General features: G+C 38.7%; 1 protein-coding gene across 4 annotated transcripts in view; it reads right to left on the bottom strand.

Annotated features, from left to right (window-relative positions):
* Positions 1–12,336, bottom strand: part of LOC124149834 (potassium channel subfamily T member 2-like) — a 98,023-nt gene extending 85,687 nt beyond the window's left edge. For 2 of the 4 annotated variants that reach the window (XR_006863170.2, XM_046521631.2), the window contains exons 1-2: positions 11,490–12,336; positions 1,695–1,774 (exon numbers count right to left, since the gene is read on the bottom strand). Coding sequence is in view for 3 of the 4 variants with exons in the window: in XM_046521631.2 (XP_046377587.2) it covers positions 1,695–1,774; positions 11,490–11,584 (175 nt within the window). In the remaining variant the exon portion in view is untranslated. The remainder of the gene's footprint in view (positions 1–1,694; positions 1,775–11,489) is intronic. The other 2 variants (XM_046521644.2, XM_046521653.2) reach the window with 2 other exon arrangements.
* Between the last annotated feature and the right edge of the window lie 3,955 nt (positions 12,337–16,291).

The following is a 16,291-nucleotide window of genomic DNA, read 5'->3' as shown; positions in this document are numbered from 1 at the left end:
GGAAATCCTAGATTAGCAGTAACTTACCTAGATCTGGCAATGCACCCATTGTGAAAAACCTGAACTCACAGGAAACTGGAGTTGCAACAAGCAGTCTCCTGTTATAAATTGTTCTGTACTGTCTGCTCGACAGTGTTTTACAAATTGCTTTGAAAGGTTATTTTGCATCTATAATTAGAGCTGCACTGCATCAGGGATCACGTCTCCATACAAAACAAGGCATGTATAGATAAGGATATGAGTTACTTGGTAAGAACATGAACAATAAAATAAATTTTCTGTTGGCATGTAGAACAGTTCGGAAGCCATTGTTAGTGTAATGATTCAAGGCTAAAGTATGTTTTGGATGGGTCCCCAGTACTTCCAGGGGTGATCGATAATGGTTACTTAACAGGGCAAGTGTTGAGTTTTCACGTATTGTTTTATGAACTAAGCGCTATTGAGGTACAAAACATCATTAAGTGTATCACTACAGTCCAGTCCTCAACATGAGTCCAAAATCCAGTACCAACATGTGCATGATCTATCAATCATAAGTGTTGAATTAACACTTACAACCAATACAGGGGGTTATCTGCTATTTATAATTTTCTTTACATAGGAAATGAAAAATATCCAAACTGATCGTCGATACACATTCTATCATGAACAAGTTGAACTTTACTTTATGAACAAGTTGAACCTAACTTCATGAACAAGTTGAACCTCACTTCATGAACAAATCATGAACAAATTGATACACATTGTATCATGAACATGTTGATACACATTGTATCATGAACAAGTTGATATACATTGTATCATGAACAAGTTGATACACATTATAGCGTGATCAAGTTGGCACTCACTTCATGAACAACTTGACACTCACTTCATGAACAAGTTGGCACTCACTTCATGAACAAGTTGGCACTCACTTCATGAACAAGTTGACACTCACTTCATGAACAAGTTGATACACATTATAGCGTAATCAAGTTGGCATTCACTTCATGAACAAGTTGGCACTCACTTCATGAACAAGTTGGCACTCACTTCATGAACAAGTTGGCACTCACTTCATGAACAAGTTGATACACATTATAGCGTGATCAAGTTGGCACTCACTTCATGAACAAGTTGGCACTCACTTCATGAACAAGTTGACACTCACTTCATGAACAAGTTTATATATATTGTATCATGAACAAGTTGATATACATTGTATCATGAACAATTTTGATATACATTGTACATGTTATAGCGTGATCAAGTTGACACTCACTTCATGAACAAGTTTCTACACATTGTATCATGAACAAGGTATCATGAAATGAGTGTTTGTTTCATCCCTCTGTGTCTGCCACTGGACAGAGGTATACTGCTTCCATTCACAACAATCATGTCCACCACTTCTACCTCAAGTCTCCCAACGTTCAGGCCAATAACTCACTGTTGCAGATAAGAAATGGTAATGGGAGTATGTACTTCTGTATTAACTGATAGAAAAACAGCTCAATGACAGCAACTTGGTAACGTGATTGTGATCCTCTTTAAAAGGAAACAGTTAAAATCTTTTCAATATTTGTCATTGGATAAACTTTTTTTGACTATATAGAGGTGTTTTATGATGTTGACTTATCAGTACGGTTCTGCCTTGTATTGAGAGCGGCTCCAACCGATCGGGGTCAAGCTGACAACTAAATGATACTCACTAGTAGTGGGGTTCTTAATCAGCAGTCTGCGGAGCCGGCCACGCAGGGACAATTCATGTGTAAAATACTTCACTGGAGACCTGATTAAACAAAAGAAAACATAGATAAACTTCAATAAATAAATACATACATAGTGTGATTTCTTATTTTTTCAATTTCAAAACCGGAAGCAAAAGGAGTTTCAGGAACTATATTTTTTAGGACAGACCATTAAATCTTCTCTAAATATACTAAAACTGATGCTGTGCACGGACAAACAGAACCCAGTCTGTATGAGAACATAAAGGCAGCAGTAGACATAATATCATGTTTGAGATGGAGAGTAATATATAGCTGTGTGGAGCTTGGTATAATACATGCAAATTAAAACATTGGTGTCTTCAATTGGGGGTGTGCTTCAATAAATGATGGTTATAACATGAAAATACTTCAGAACTGGGCCGGTCGGGTAGCCTAGTGGTTAAAGCGTACGCTCGTCACGCCAAAGACCCAGGGTAGAATCCCGACCATTGTAGAATATGTGAGGCCCATTTCTGGTGTCCACCGCTGTGATATTGCTGGAATATTGCTAAAAGCGGCATAAAACCATACTCACCCACTCACATTACAACTTAAACTCTAATTTATCACAACACTTCATTAATGATGCTTTTGAGCAGGATATCCTCAAAGTCTGCATATATTATATAAGTAGGTCATGGTTAAAGGTGAGGTCCCTGGAAAAACTTGTTACAGGAAGTACAAGGACATCTGGACACTGATTAGGGAAAGTCCTTGGATGTCTGGTAACAGCTCAGAGAAAATCGTAAGACGTCTGCTAATGGGTGAGGGGAAATCAGAAGACATCTGGTAACTAAGGCTGGGGAAAGTCCTAAGATATCTAGTAATGGGTTAAGGGAAGTCCTAGAAATCTGGTAACAGGTTAGGGAAAGTCCGTAGACATCTGTGACAGGGATTGGGGAAGTCCTAGGACATCTAGTGAAAGATTAGAGGACATCCTAAAACATCTGGTAACAGGCTAGGGAAAGTCCTAAGACATCTGGTAACAGGCTAGGGAAAGTCCTAAGACATCTGGTAACTGACTGGGGAAAGTCCTAAGACATCTGGTAACAGGCTAGGGAAAGTCCTAAGACATCTGGTAACAGGCTAGGGAAAGTCCTAAGACATCTGGTAACTGACTGGGGAAAGTCCTAAGACATCTGGTAACAGGCTAGGGAAAGTCCTAAGACATCTGGTAACAGGCTAGGGAAAGTCCTAAGACATCTGGTAACTGACTGGGGAAAGTCCTAAGACATCTGGTAACAGGCTAGGGAAAGTCCTAAGACATCTGGTAACAGGCTAGGGAAAGTCCTAAGACATCTGGTAACTGACTGGGGAAAGTCCTAAGACATCTGGTAACAGGCTAGGGAAAGTCCTAAGACATCTGGTAACAGGCTAGGGAAAGTCCTAAGACATCTGGTAACAGGCTAGGGAAAGTCCTAAGACATCTGGTAACTGGCTGGGGAAAGTCCTAAGACATCTGGTAACTGACTGGGGAAAGTCCTAAGACATCTGGTAACAGGCTAGGGAAAGTCCTAAGACATCTGGTAACAGGCTAGGGAAAGTCCTAAGACATCTGGTAACTGACTGGGGAAAGTCCTAAGACATCTGGTAACAGGCTAGGGAAAGTCCTAAGACATCTGGTAACAGGCTAGGGAAAGTCCTAAGACATCTGGTAACAGGCTAGGGAAAGTCCTAAGACATCTGGTAACTGACTGGGGAAAGTCCTAAGACATCTGGTAACAGGCTAGGGAAAGTCCTAAGACATCTGGTAACAGGCTAGGGAAAGTCCTAAGACATCTGGTAACTGACTGGGGAAAGTCCTAAGACATCTGGTAACAGGCTAGGGAAAGTCCTAAGACATCTGGTAACAGGCTAGGGAAAGTCCTAAGACATCTGGTAACTGACTGGGGAAAGTCCTAAGACATCTGGTAACAGGCTAGGGAAAGTCCTAAGACATCTGGTAACAGGCTAGGGAAAGTCCTAAGACATCTGGTAACAGGCTAGGGAAAGTCCTAAGACATCTGGTAACTGGCTGGGGAAAGTCCTAAGACATCTGGTAACAGGCTAGGGAAAGTCCTAAGACATCTGGTAACTGGCTGGGGAAAGTCCTAAGACATCTGGTAATGGGTTAGGAGAAGTCCCAGGACATCTGTAACAGGTTAGGGAAAGTCTGTAGACATCTGGTAACTGGCTGGGGAAAGTTGGTAGACATCTGGTAACTGGCTGGGGAAAGTTGGTAGACATCTGGTAACTGGTTAAGGAAAGTAACAGGTTTGAGGAAGTCCTAAGACATCTGGTAACGGGTTAGTGAAAGTCATAAGATATCTGGTTACAGGTTTGGGAAAGACCTAAGGCATCTGGTAATGTGTTAGGGATTAGCCCTAGGATATCTAGTAACTGGTTAGGGTAAGTCCAAGGACCTCTGGCAACAGGTTAGGAAAGTCCCATGACATCAGGTTAGGGAGTCGAAAGACATCTGGTCATGGATTAGGAAAGTCGTAAGACATCTGGGAATGGATTAGGAAAGTCATAGACATCTGGTAATGGATTAAGAAAGTCGCAAGTCATCTGGTAATGGATGAGGGGAAGTCCAAGGACATGTGTAATGCTCCCAAATGACATCCTCCAACAACAATTAAGTTGAAAGTACAATCTAAAAATAATAAATTCTTCAGCATTGTTTACAACATAGGTAACAAAATCAGTTCTGCATTGTTGAAGTGTTTGTTTGTTGTGAAGCCTGAAGAGACACCACTATTACAACACTTGAATTAGCTTCATGTTACAACACATGGTCTTCATGTCTCTTATAAACGGTGTTCTCTTACTGTCATCACCGGAATTCCTGGGTCAAGCTGTTCTTGATCATATGGTCTATTAAAGTTGATGTTTTCACAGATCCATGGTTCATACAGATGTGTAACACTAAGATTCAAGGCCTTCAACTGTCATTTTTAAGGCTTTTTTTGTTGGGTTATTATTTCTGAGACCAAAAAAGCAGTATGAACATCACAAATTTTCCAACACGATTCATTTTCACAACAGGCAATAAAATATATTAACTCTGTCAAGAATTTTAAAACTTTTATTAACAAGTATATGTAATTTTTGTACAAATTCAGGACTTTTCAAGCTGTTTGGGTGATTTTGAAGGCTTTTCAAGGTTGACACTAAAAATTAAATCTTTTAAAGAGGAACCTTATATTTGTTCACAGTGAGGACAATTATTTGATAAGGTTCAAATGAACATATTTAGATAACAATAACTTACAGGGAATGTAATCCTCAATACCAAGGTTAGAAACATTCTTTAATACAGTGGACTCTATGAACTCTCTGTTTGTTTGTTTGTTTGTTGTTTAACGCCATACTCAGCAATATTCCAGCTATATGACCGCAGTCTGTAAATAATCAAGTCTGTCCAGTGATTGACATCATGAGCATCGATCCATGCAATTGGGGTCGATGACATGCATCAACCAAGTCAGCGAGCCTGACTACCCAATCCTGTAAGTCGCCTCTTACGACAAGCATGGTTGCCTTGCTGAAGACCTATTCTACCCCAGATCTTTTGTGTCTATGAACTCTCTGTTTCATTGCTAATCTCTCTAAACAGGGATTTACCTTAGATTCTCAACAAAAAACGCACATCAAACTTGGGATTATTGTTACAGGTCTTAATTTCTCAAATTAGGAGGTATTTTAACATCGCATTTAATGCAATAATTTAAAAATAAGTGCAATACAAGTCTCTAAATAACAATGGTTTTCACTGGTTATTACTGTAACTACAGGAATTGGGAAATCTGTAATTCTAATTTAGAAATGTGTCCTTAGCTGCAGACTTGGGGAAGAATATCTTCTAGTCTGACTCCCAGACCCTTGAGAATAAATTAAAAAAGGAGTCCAACACAAGTCTAGAATGATTTGGCAAGTCTAGATTGCTGCAGCTCTAGGCCTGTTCTGGGCTCCCTTTTGGATTTTATTTTATATTTAGCATGTTTAGTAGATACAGATTTGTATACAAGAGAAGATTATTTCTGGGACAAAATTTCAGTCTCCATATCATCCTCTGAGCAGATCTAGATACAGTCTTGATGTATGACACAAATACACACATCAACACAGAGAGATAATGAACTTGAACTATCTGTATGAACATACAACAGATTGTATCTGTATCTGATGAAGAGTTTGTCATGAATATTTTAAATGTCAACACAAATCATGTATATCAAATCTGACTAAGGAATGTCAAACATTAAATAAAGACAGATGGAGAGTACCTATTTGAAGCTAACATGCACTTTTCATGCCTTGAGGATTACAACTCTATCAATCTGTGTCAACAAGCAGCGAATTTCTGAATAGATCCAGCTTTTTATTTGATCATAAAACAATATAACCGAGAAAACGGTCATAAACTTGTCAAAAAATGACTGGAGATCAAGATTGATGGAAGTGGAAGTGTTTTACTACTCCTGCTGTCTCTGTGACTTGTTGATCTCACTGCCCCAGGACCCCAGATAATAATATACATGATGCAGCTAACAATTGTCAAATAATGTCAAATATTAGGAAACTGTTTTCATTTTATGTCATATTTCTAGGTGAGGACTATGGGCTCTGTCTCAGTAGGGATATGAATACAAAGAGTTTCAACATACAGTTTTTTTAAAGTGGTCATAAATTGTTTCCTTTTTGTATTTTAGAAATGTATTCAATTTTACACTTTCCACATATAGATGGTGCACTGTACTTTTCACTCCATTTCTGTCAAGTGAGTGAGTGAGTATGGTTTTACGATACTTTTTGCAGTGTTCCTGCAGCATGACAGCAGGGGACACCAGAAACGGGCTTCAAAGGTTATACCCACGTTGGGTATGAACCCAGGTCATGATCACCCATTCCCAACATGGGTTCAATGTATGAAGTCTATTTCTGGTGTCTCCCACCGTGATATTGCTGGAATATTGCTAAAAGTGGCATAAAACCCCACTCACTCACACATAACAATGCAAGTTGTGTCAATAGTGATGATTGTAGTGACTGATGTAGTTTATTCAAAAATCAATTGTGAATTTTTTTTAAAAAATTTAAAATGTAATCCGTAAATCATGTTAAAGTAAAAAGCACATCGTGATAATGCATCTAGATCATTCAGTTATTATCACAAGTCTTAAGTCAATCACATCTGGTTGGTGATCATGATCATATTGATAGGCTAAAACAGACAAAGATGATCATTAGGTATTACTCCTTTCAAATAAATCCCTTCTGGTTTTAAGTAGATTTTATATTCTGTTTGTACATGTGGGACTGAGACATTTCACTCAGCGTAAAAAACAAGAATCGACAGTCAATGACATAAGCACCTCTCCCACTTAACCCATCCACCATATCAAGCTCCCTGTTCCTATGCCCCCTGACCAACGTCTGTACCATTCTGTAATTCTTATAAGAATCCCAATATAAGACTGAACATTTAATTACATATTTCTTGTAAATATTACAGATTTGTTTACAGAAAACAGCAGTGCAGAAGGAGTATATACTTGCCTTGTAACTATTATCAAAAACGTTTTAGTTTCACCAAGGTTTGAACCAAGTTTGCTCAGTACTATTCAATCCCATCATCAAATATAACTGGTTGCGTAGGGGCGGTCGGGTAGACTAGTGGTTAAAGTGTTCGCTCGTCACGCCGATGACCCGGGTTCGATTCCCAACATGGGTACAATGTGTGAAGCCCATTTCTGGTGTCCCCCGCGGTGATATTGCTGGAATATTGTTAAAAGCGGCGTAAAACCATACTCACTCAATAACTGGTTGCATATGGTTAAATATGTGGCCCCTTTGACATTTTTCTAAGCGCCAGACATTTAATACAAAAAATACAGTTGGTTCCGGAGGAAATGTTAAATGTTTGTGTCTTAGCAACAGACTAGACATTCAATTGCTCCACTATCTTCACAAAAATGATAAAGGTATCAATTTCTAAACATCATCCATGACAAAAAAACTAAGTTTGTAACACAATGACTCATGATTAACATGATGGCTACACCCACTTCTTGAAATCAACATGATGTCACACTATAAAAACATGCTGTCATAACTATGTCATATGTTACTGTCCTGAAATAGACAACGTTGCTGGGTAGTAGTAGTTGTATATTTCATGTTTATTACACACTTAGGACTGATTTTTTATCACGCTCTAAACACCTGTCATCACCGGTCCTGTGTCACTGATTGCTGTGGTATACATGCTTATAAGTAACAATGTTACGATAGACAGGCCTCCCATCATTTCTTCCTATTATGATAGTTTAATATCCTTCCACTTGAGGCCATGACATGGAGATGAATGGTTGACAGTAAGTGTTGTGTCATCATCTCGTTACTGTTATGAATCAATTAGTCAACAAGCTACGGTTGAATGAAAACCTGCAAACTGCCTCACAGGTTCAATAGGTGTCCATACAGCATGGCGATAATTTTCATTTTGTTATCTATAAATCAGGGAGTTTATAGAATTCCAAACATGCGCCCTTGAATTGTTTGATAAGGATGCCACAGAATTAAATCGAAGCTAACGAATGACAGAGTAAGTACAAATTATGGATATAAACAAGTGCCCTTGCCGTTGTGAGGCAAATTGGGAAAAATTGCTACATTCATATTTTAAAATTGTCTTGTAACATTGTTTTCAATACAATAATGTAGGTATACCGCCTCGTCCTTTCTGTTTCATGTTCCTGGGGCAAGGGAGTTAACTGACTATAAAAGTCCTGTTTCCACCCTTGCCAATCTAAGCTGGAATTTCTGGGCTCGATCGTAGCACCACCAGTGGCTATTACGAGTTATGTCCTTCCTATCGACCAATCAGATTCCACCTCTCATATCATTTGCCCTTGCTTTAAACAAATGGTGGTGCCAAGTCAAGATGATTCGATCAATTATCATGATAATCAAAATCTATATTTTGTTAAAATGGGTGTTTCTTTGCGAAGTGCATCAAATCAGGTGAGCACCTTGACTAAAAACATGAAAGAATTTGGGAAATATCTTTTGATGCTGAGTTGGTGGTACACATGCTTTGCAAATCTTGCAATCAACAAAAATATGCACAGCATTTACAAACCGGATGTCGACTTCGTAATGAGATTTTGATTTGACAAAGCATAGACTAGTTAGTCCAGCCAAAATATAACTCCATAATTCCAGCCTAGTTCGGCAAGGGTGGAAACTGGACTTTTAAAGTCAGTTAACACCCTTGCCTAGGGAAGATGTTCTATTTTGGTCCTGTTATCAATGAACGGAATACAAGTCACCACAACCAAGCCATAGCATTAATATTACATTAAATAGGAATGATTTAATTTCCATTTGGAACTTTCACTGGCAATTGCTGCAGACTTGGGGATGAATATCAGGCCTCAGCAGCTTTAGACAAATCCCTGTAGGAATTTAATACATATGATTATGTAAAATAAACAATTCCTTAGTTTCGCTTTATATGTGACCAAATATTATGAGTTGCCTGTGTCAGAAGTGTGTGTAAAGGATTTTATGAAGAGAAGGGTCCTTGTACATCTCTTTACGGAAAGTCAAGGAGTGTACCGGACCCTCAGCTTGTAAATCCTGTACACTCCCCAATTGACACGTGACAAATTTATCATCAGTTTATACATTACAAAGTCTTATTTGCCACGAAATGTCACATCATACGTTATGATGTCACGATATTCGTACTGCTGAAAATATGTTTTTTTCACAAAACAGCTAGTAAGTCCACCCTCTAACAAGTAATGATAAAGCAATATGTCCACGTAGGCTGTGTTGCTTGTCAAGTGCATTATCTGTCATTGCAGTTTCCTTCAACCAGCTCAACTCATTTATATCTGAAATAAAATGGTTGGTTTGTTGTTTAACGCCGCACTCAGCAAAATTCCAGCTATATGACGGCGGTGGTGGCACAAGAGATACAATGATGTACAATTTTCAACATGTACAAAATTGCAGCATTTAACAGAACTAATCAGGGTACGATTTCATTCTGTTTTACCAACTGCACAGGTGCAACCAAGTAAATTAATCTGGTTGCACCACCAAAATATTGGTTGCACCATTTTATCATAAATTGAAACACTGTATTTTCAGTTAGTTTAAATATTATATAATTTCAAAGAGAAAATAAACTTTAGAATGTGCTCCAGTATTTTATTTTGGGGAAATCTGTATATAACCTGGTAATACAAGTTACCTGCACAAGCAATGTTTTACCTGCACTGGTGCAGCTTGGATATTGCTAAATCGATCCCTGCTAATGAAAACAGAATATATAGATACCAATTTATTTTACTAATAGTATTATACACAGGATTAAGGAATTTAGAGAGAGACCTTTTAGATATCTGACGCTAACAGATGTGAAAAGTGAATTTTTCCTTACCACTGTACACCATGTACATAACACAAAGTGTATAGTGGACTCTTTTTGCAGTATTCTTTTGGGGGAAAACAATATTCTTCATTACGTTTTTACAAATATCATATATATTGTCATGCATCAAAATGGTATAAGGTTAAATATGTTTCATAACAGGCAATACTTACTCATGTTAAGTCATTTAAAATATCTACAGTTTCAGTGTTCATTACATTAATCACTTGTTAGTTAGCGCTGTATAGGTTTGATCACAAATTGTGTATCTGACACTGCAACATTCAGTTATGTACTGCACCATTCAATCATTCAATGGATGATTTCACCTGGGATGTGACAAGTATAACTTGAATTCTTACCCGACTATTGTGAACAGTATCATTAGAAACTCCTGATACTTATAATGACTGATTGCAACTAGAGTGACTGTGTAGGAGGCATTTAAATAGCTTCAACAACCAGTTGCACAGAACAAAAAGATGAACCATCAAGGATATCATAACTATATCAAAATTATCAAATGACTGACGTTATACTTTGTATATTTGTCTAAGGTAATAATACATACACCAAACCTTTGAGATGTCCCCTCTCCATTGTGTGGGACCTACATTAAAGTCAGGCTTATGAATTTATTCTGCATGTACCATTGTTTTGATAACTGTCTAGAGCCTTTATGTACAGATACAAAAACTACATGCAATTCAAGCACTAGATATGAATACCTCTGAAGTTCTCCAGGATCAAATCCTTTGTTGAAAACACAGTGTAAACCCATACTACTCACCATTAAAGTAATAAACAAAAATAATATTGATATCATTGTAGAAACTGTTTATTAAAGAGGTATTTATTATGTTAAGGAAATCACATGCTCAGTGATTAGAAATCACAGGATCACAATAAAACAGCAAAATGCATTGTTTGATAATGTTTTCGAACACTTCTCGGTGCTCCTTCGATAAATCACTGTTATCACACCAAACTCCTCACGTGAAATAACTCGACACTGTACTTTCAACAAGCATGCTACAAACTGACAGAAGTGACAGTATCTAACAATTTCAAGGACAGCTTCATGTGTTAAAGTGGTGTCAATTATCACAAACAGCTGATCAGACCGGAGTGTTCTAAATAGCGCGAGAAAGTCTGTTTACTGACGATCTTGAACAACAGCCGCCCATTGAGCGCCGCCACAAACAATACTCGAGCATGCGATTGACAATGACTCTCTACACCGTGCGGAAAAGGAGCCAAGCAATCACGCAATATGTCAAATAAATGTTTATGATAAACACACTTACCCATCGGCCCAGTCTTGGTCGTCCTCGTCGTCTCCAGCCTCCTGATACATCCATGCCAAATCAACACCATCGCAGGTCGTAGCGCTTTCCGCCATCCTAAGACACTATTATGTACGTAAACAATGCGATGCGCACACCTTGAATGTGCCCGCTTCCTTTGGACCATTAAGATCCACTGCGGTTTACTCCAAACTTTCCGAATGTACTATATATGTCCGCGCTGATACGACGTGCTAGCCCTCCAGTCACGCTCAATGCCTTCCGCTTCAGCCTATAGCAGCACCGGTTTTAGGGGAAGCCCCGGGCTAGAGTCGCGTTAATAGTTATAGAATATCCCTTCGTGTAGCTAACTTTGAGTGGGTCTCCTTTTAACTGGACACTTTAAGGCGTTCTGTAAACAAGGAAATATTACTTGGAGCGTTATATCACAATGTGATTGTACGTTTCTGGAATTCGTATATCGTTTTTGTCCATGTCATATAATGAGCGTTGTAAAGCGCATGCACGGTCTTTGATATCGTTCATCAATTTCCATCTATTTAACTATCATTTTTTTTTTTTTTATCTCATTTCATCTCAATTTAGTGATGCTGAGGTTGGGGATGCATGGTGTCATTCAGTGCACACATGACCTGAAGATTCTTGTAAATACATTGTTCCGTTATTGCTACACTATTATGATGTCATACATTGTAATGACGTCATGTCTTGTATTACAGTCTTTTTTCGCTATTGGAAAATGTAACATTTTGTCACATATTAACATACTGGAATATAAGAAAAAGGCATTTTATTGTTAATTTCACACTAATCGAATACGCAAAATTACTGTATTAATTTGATACCACGAACATTACAAATATTTTATAAAAAACACAAGATACGTCTCAAGATTGTGACACTTCCACCCCTCCCCCTACTTCTCTCCCCCTTTTAATGTAGAGATGTACAAAAGTTATTCTGATTAACGTTGTTTTTGTTTGTTGTTTAAAGCCGCACTCAGCAATATTACAGCTACATATGACGGCGGTTTGTAAATAATCGAGTCTGGACCAGACAATCTAGTGATTGACATTATGAGCATCGATCCACGCAATTAGGATACGATGACATGCATCAACCTAAAACAAACCAGAATGTCTGCCACAAGAATACATTTTTGAAAGGTGTGTTTTTTAAATAAGAAATATTTAAACTCATTGTTTTTATTCTTTTTTTTTAAATATCTGATTTTAAAGCTGTAGCATATGACCAGAGACCATAAAATTCTATTTTATGGTCTCTGATTTGACGTAATGTTTTCATAAGCTAACGCCTCTTTCTCACGATAAGCAAACAACACCCTTTTCTAACGATAAACAAATAACGGCCTGTCGTACGATAAGTATATAACGTCATTTCGTACGATAAACACGTATAAGATAGCTAGCTACGCGATAAATCGCAAAGAACAATGAAGAACGAAACATTGTTCTATCGTGACGTCATTTATCGAGATTTGAATATGGCTGGCAACTTGGAAGACGTTATTTTTTTAGAGGAAGTGTCTAGTAAGTTGTTCCCCGTACATGTACCTGGGCTACGCAGATAAAAGCAGTGGGGGAACGATCGCATCCAAAAGTGGGGGAGATACGACAATCTTTATGAGGAGAAAAGGTACAGATCGACGTGAGGATTGTGAGACTCTGCGGGAAATACTAAAATTAACCCACCTTTCGTAAAGTGGACTTGTCCAAAATTTCCAGATCGGATTCTATCCAGTGAGTCATCATGATTAAAATTTGTTTAATATTTTTAAAGCTTGTACATTTTATCAACATCCTTTCAAAATGAGGTTGTACATAATGTTGATATCTCATATAAGAAATAAACGACTCCTGGTCGTTTATCGCACAATAAAACTCTGCAAGGAGAAAACCACTCGGGACTGTTTCCCTCATGGTTTATTCTCCCTGCAGTGTTTTATTATACGATAAACAACGACCACGAGTCGTTTATTTCTTAATTATAACGTCCTTTTCTCACGATAAGCAAACGACATCCTTCCCCCGTGAGGACCCTGGTTACCATAAGCTTAGGGGCGGTCGGGTAGCCTAGTGGTTAAAGCGTTCACTCGTCACGCCGAAGCCCCGGGTTCGATTCCCAACATGGTAACAATGTGTGAAGCCCATTTCTGGTGTCCCCCGCCGTGATATTGCTGGAATATTGCTAAAAGCGGCGTAAAACCAAATTCACTCACTCCCCATAAGCTTACCTATTGCGAATTGTCTATGGAAGCGACTGCGTGTTGTCTTACTGACTTGGCAGTTTGCGTGTCCTGTCACGATGGCGTGACACGTTACTCATAATGTCAACCACTGGTTTGTTGGAACCGGACTCAATTATTTACGCCGTGATATAGTGAGTGACTGTGGCTTTAAACAACATTCATTCACTCATTCATTCATAGATGTTTATCAGTTTGTATTAATTGACATACATAAATTATATGTTTCACCCGTGAAGATCCGGGTTAGTATGAGTCTTCAGCAACCCATGCTTGTTTTAAGAGGCGGCTAACGGGATCAGGTGGTCAGGCTCGGTGCCTTGGTTGATGCATGTCATTGTATCCCAATTGCGTGGATCGATTCTCATGATGACAGTCACTGGATTGTCTGGTCCAGACTCGATTATTTTTAGACTGCCGTCATGTAGCTGGATTATTGCTGAGTGCGGTGTTAAACAACAAACCAACAAACATATATGTTTATGATATTTCAGTTTATCTGTGTGAACCTATTTTTTGCGACCGTCAGAACGGAACTATTACCGGATGTCAAAGATTCTACTGAAGCAGTGTTATATACTGTTACCCTTGGGTACTTCTTGTTATACGACTTTACACGTCACCATCGCGTTCGTGCTTGGCTGGGCGTATTTTATAGGTACATAGTTAAAGGCTTACACCGCCGTGTAAGCAGCGAATCCATGGATTATATGACCCAAGAGAATCACATTTCTCACTGTTTAGGTGGTATCAAACACCGTGGCCCACGCTATTCAAATGTCAGTTTTACCGTATTCCTCCTAAAGAGGCCTTCGATGTGGTTTCTGTTTATTAATTACCTAAGTTCTCGCAACTCACTATGTACATGAACATACACTCTATATGTGCACCGGTAAAGGACTGAAGAGAGTTTATGTTTTGAATGATACTGAAAATAAATTGATTACAATTGTAGAAAACTTGCGTTCACAAACTCAAACCATTTTTATTTAGATCTGTGATGGGCGAGCACTTGCCCCAATCCGCCACTTTGACATTTCGCAGGCATTCCTTCACACCAACTAGCTTTTGTTTGTTTGTTTTGTTTGTTTGTTTGTTTGTTTGTTTGTTAACGTCGCACTCAGCAATATTCTACCTATATGAGGGTGGTCTGTAAATAATCGAATCTGGACCAGACAATCCAGTGACTGATATCATGAGCATCGATCCACGCAATTGGGATACGATGACATGCATCAAGCAAGTCAGCGAGCCTGACAACCCGATCCCGTTAGTCGCCTTTTACGACAAGAATGGGTTGCTGAAGACCTACTTTAACCCGGATCTTCACGGTAAGCTTGTGGTAAGAGCTGACCTGGGGATCAAGTGGTCAGTATGTGACTTGGCTGATTGCGTGTCAGCGTACCACTGTGGTGTTGATCATTGTCCTTGCTTCCAATCACTAGTGTGGTCCAAGATTGGAATTATGCAACCGGAAATTAGCCCTGATATATATCTGAGCTGGTATTAAAAGTGGATTTGTTGCATTGACGTATGTAGTGTATATAGTCTAGAGGTTAAAGCGTTCGTTCGTCCACCGTTGAGCCGGGCTGTCACCTCCATGCTGCATGTGTAATCTAATTCCTGCAAATGTACGCCATGGAATAAGTGAACCAATGTGTCATGTCCTACACCATTGGTAATTTCTCACTCATTCGTCCACTCGCTCAATCACTCACTCACTCGTAGATATGTTATTGGCTTAATCTCAAAACTGCCCTAAAAGTAATTGATGTATCCACACACATGATACGAAACACAAGAGGGTAATGCTGTCCTTATCGTATATTTTCATTCTTACCGTGATCGATGTTTAAGTCGTAGCTTCTCTCAAAGACGTAATTTAGAAACCATGAATACAGTCTTTTATCGAAAAAAATGATCCCGAAAATTCGTGAAAAAAAGGTATTGCCTGCCACAAAAATTACATTATTGCAAGGATTGTTTACTAAAACAAAACCAGGCTCATAGTTTTAAAGGCAACAAAACCACACACACACACACACACACACACACACACACACACACACACACACAATCACTCACTCACTCACACACACACACACACACACACACACACACACACACACACACACAATCACACACACAATCACACACACACACACACACACACACACACACATGGATGTATGGAGATTAAAAGTAGTTGCTGTAAGGTGACCCTATGTTTACATAGGTATCGAACCGTGGTGCCATTCGATCAGATTGGTTTATCGCACCGATAACACTATCCAAATGTGATACTTGTCTTTTTATATCAGCATATAGTAGATCCATAGAGGTAAGTGTTATCGTAGTATCAAATTTGAATAACCGAAAACCGTAGAGCTACTAAGTATATATAATTCTGGAAAAAATATTAACCGAACAATTAAGTAATGATATTCCGTGTCAAACCGAATGGCTACTTAAAGATCGGGAAGCAGCGAATGGTGAACTGGGTGTACAGTTAACCTTGGCTTGCGACATGCGACAA

The sequence above is a fragment of the Haliotis rufescens genome, unplaced genomic scaffold, assembly GCF_023055435.1.
Source record: "Haliotis rufescens isolate VD_foot unplaced genomic scaffold, xgHalRufe1.0.p SCAF_1, whole genome shotgun sequence".
NCBI classification, from domain to species: Eukaryota; Metazoa; Mollusca; class Gastropoda; order Lepetellida; family Haliotidae; genus Haliotis; species Haliotis rufescens.
This window is presented reverse-complemented; position numbering and strand designations above follow the sequence as displayed.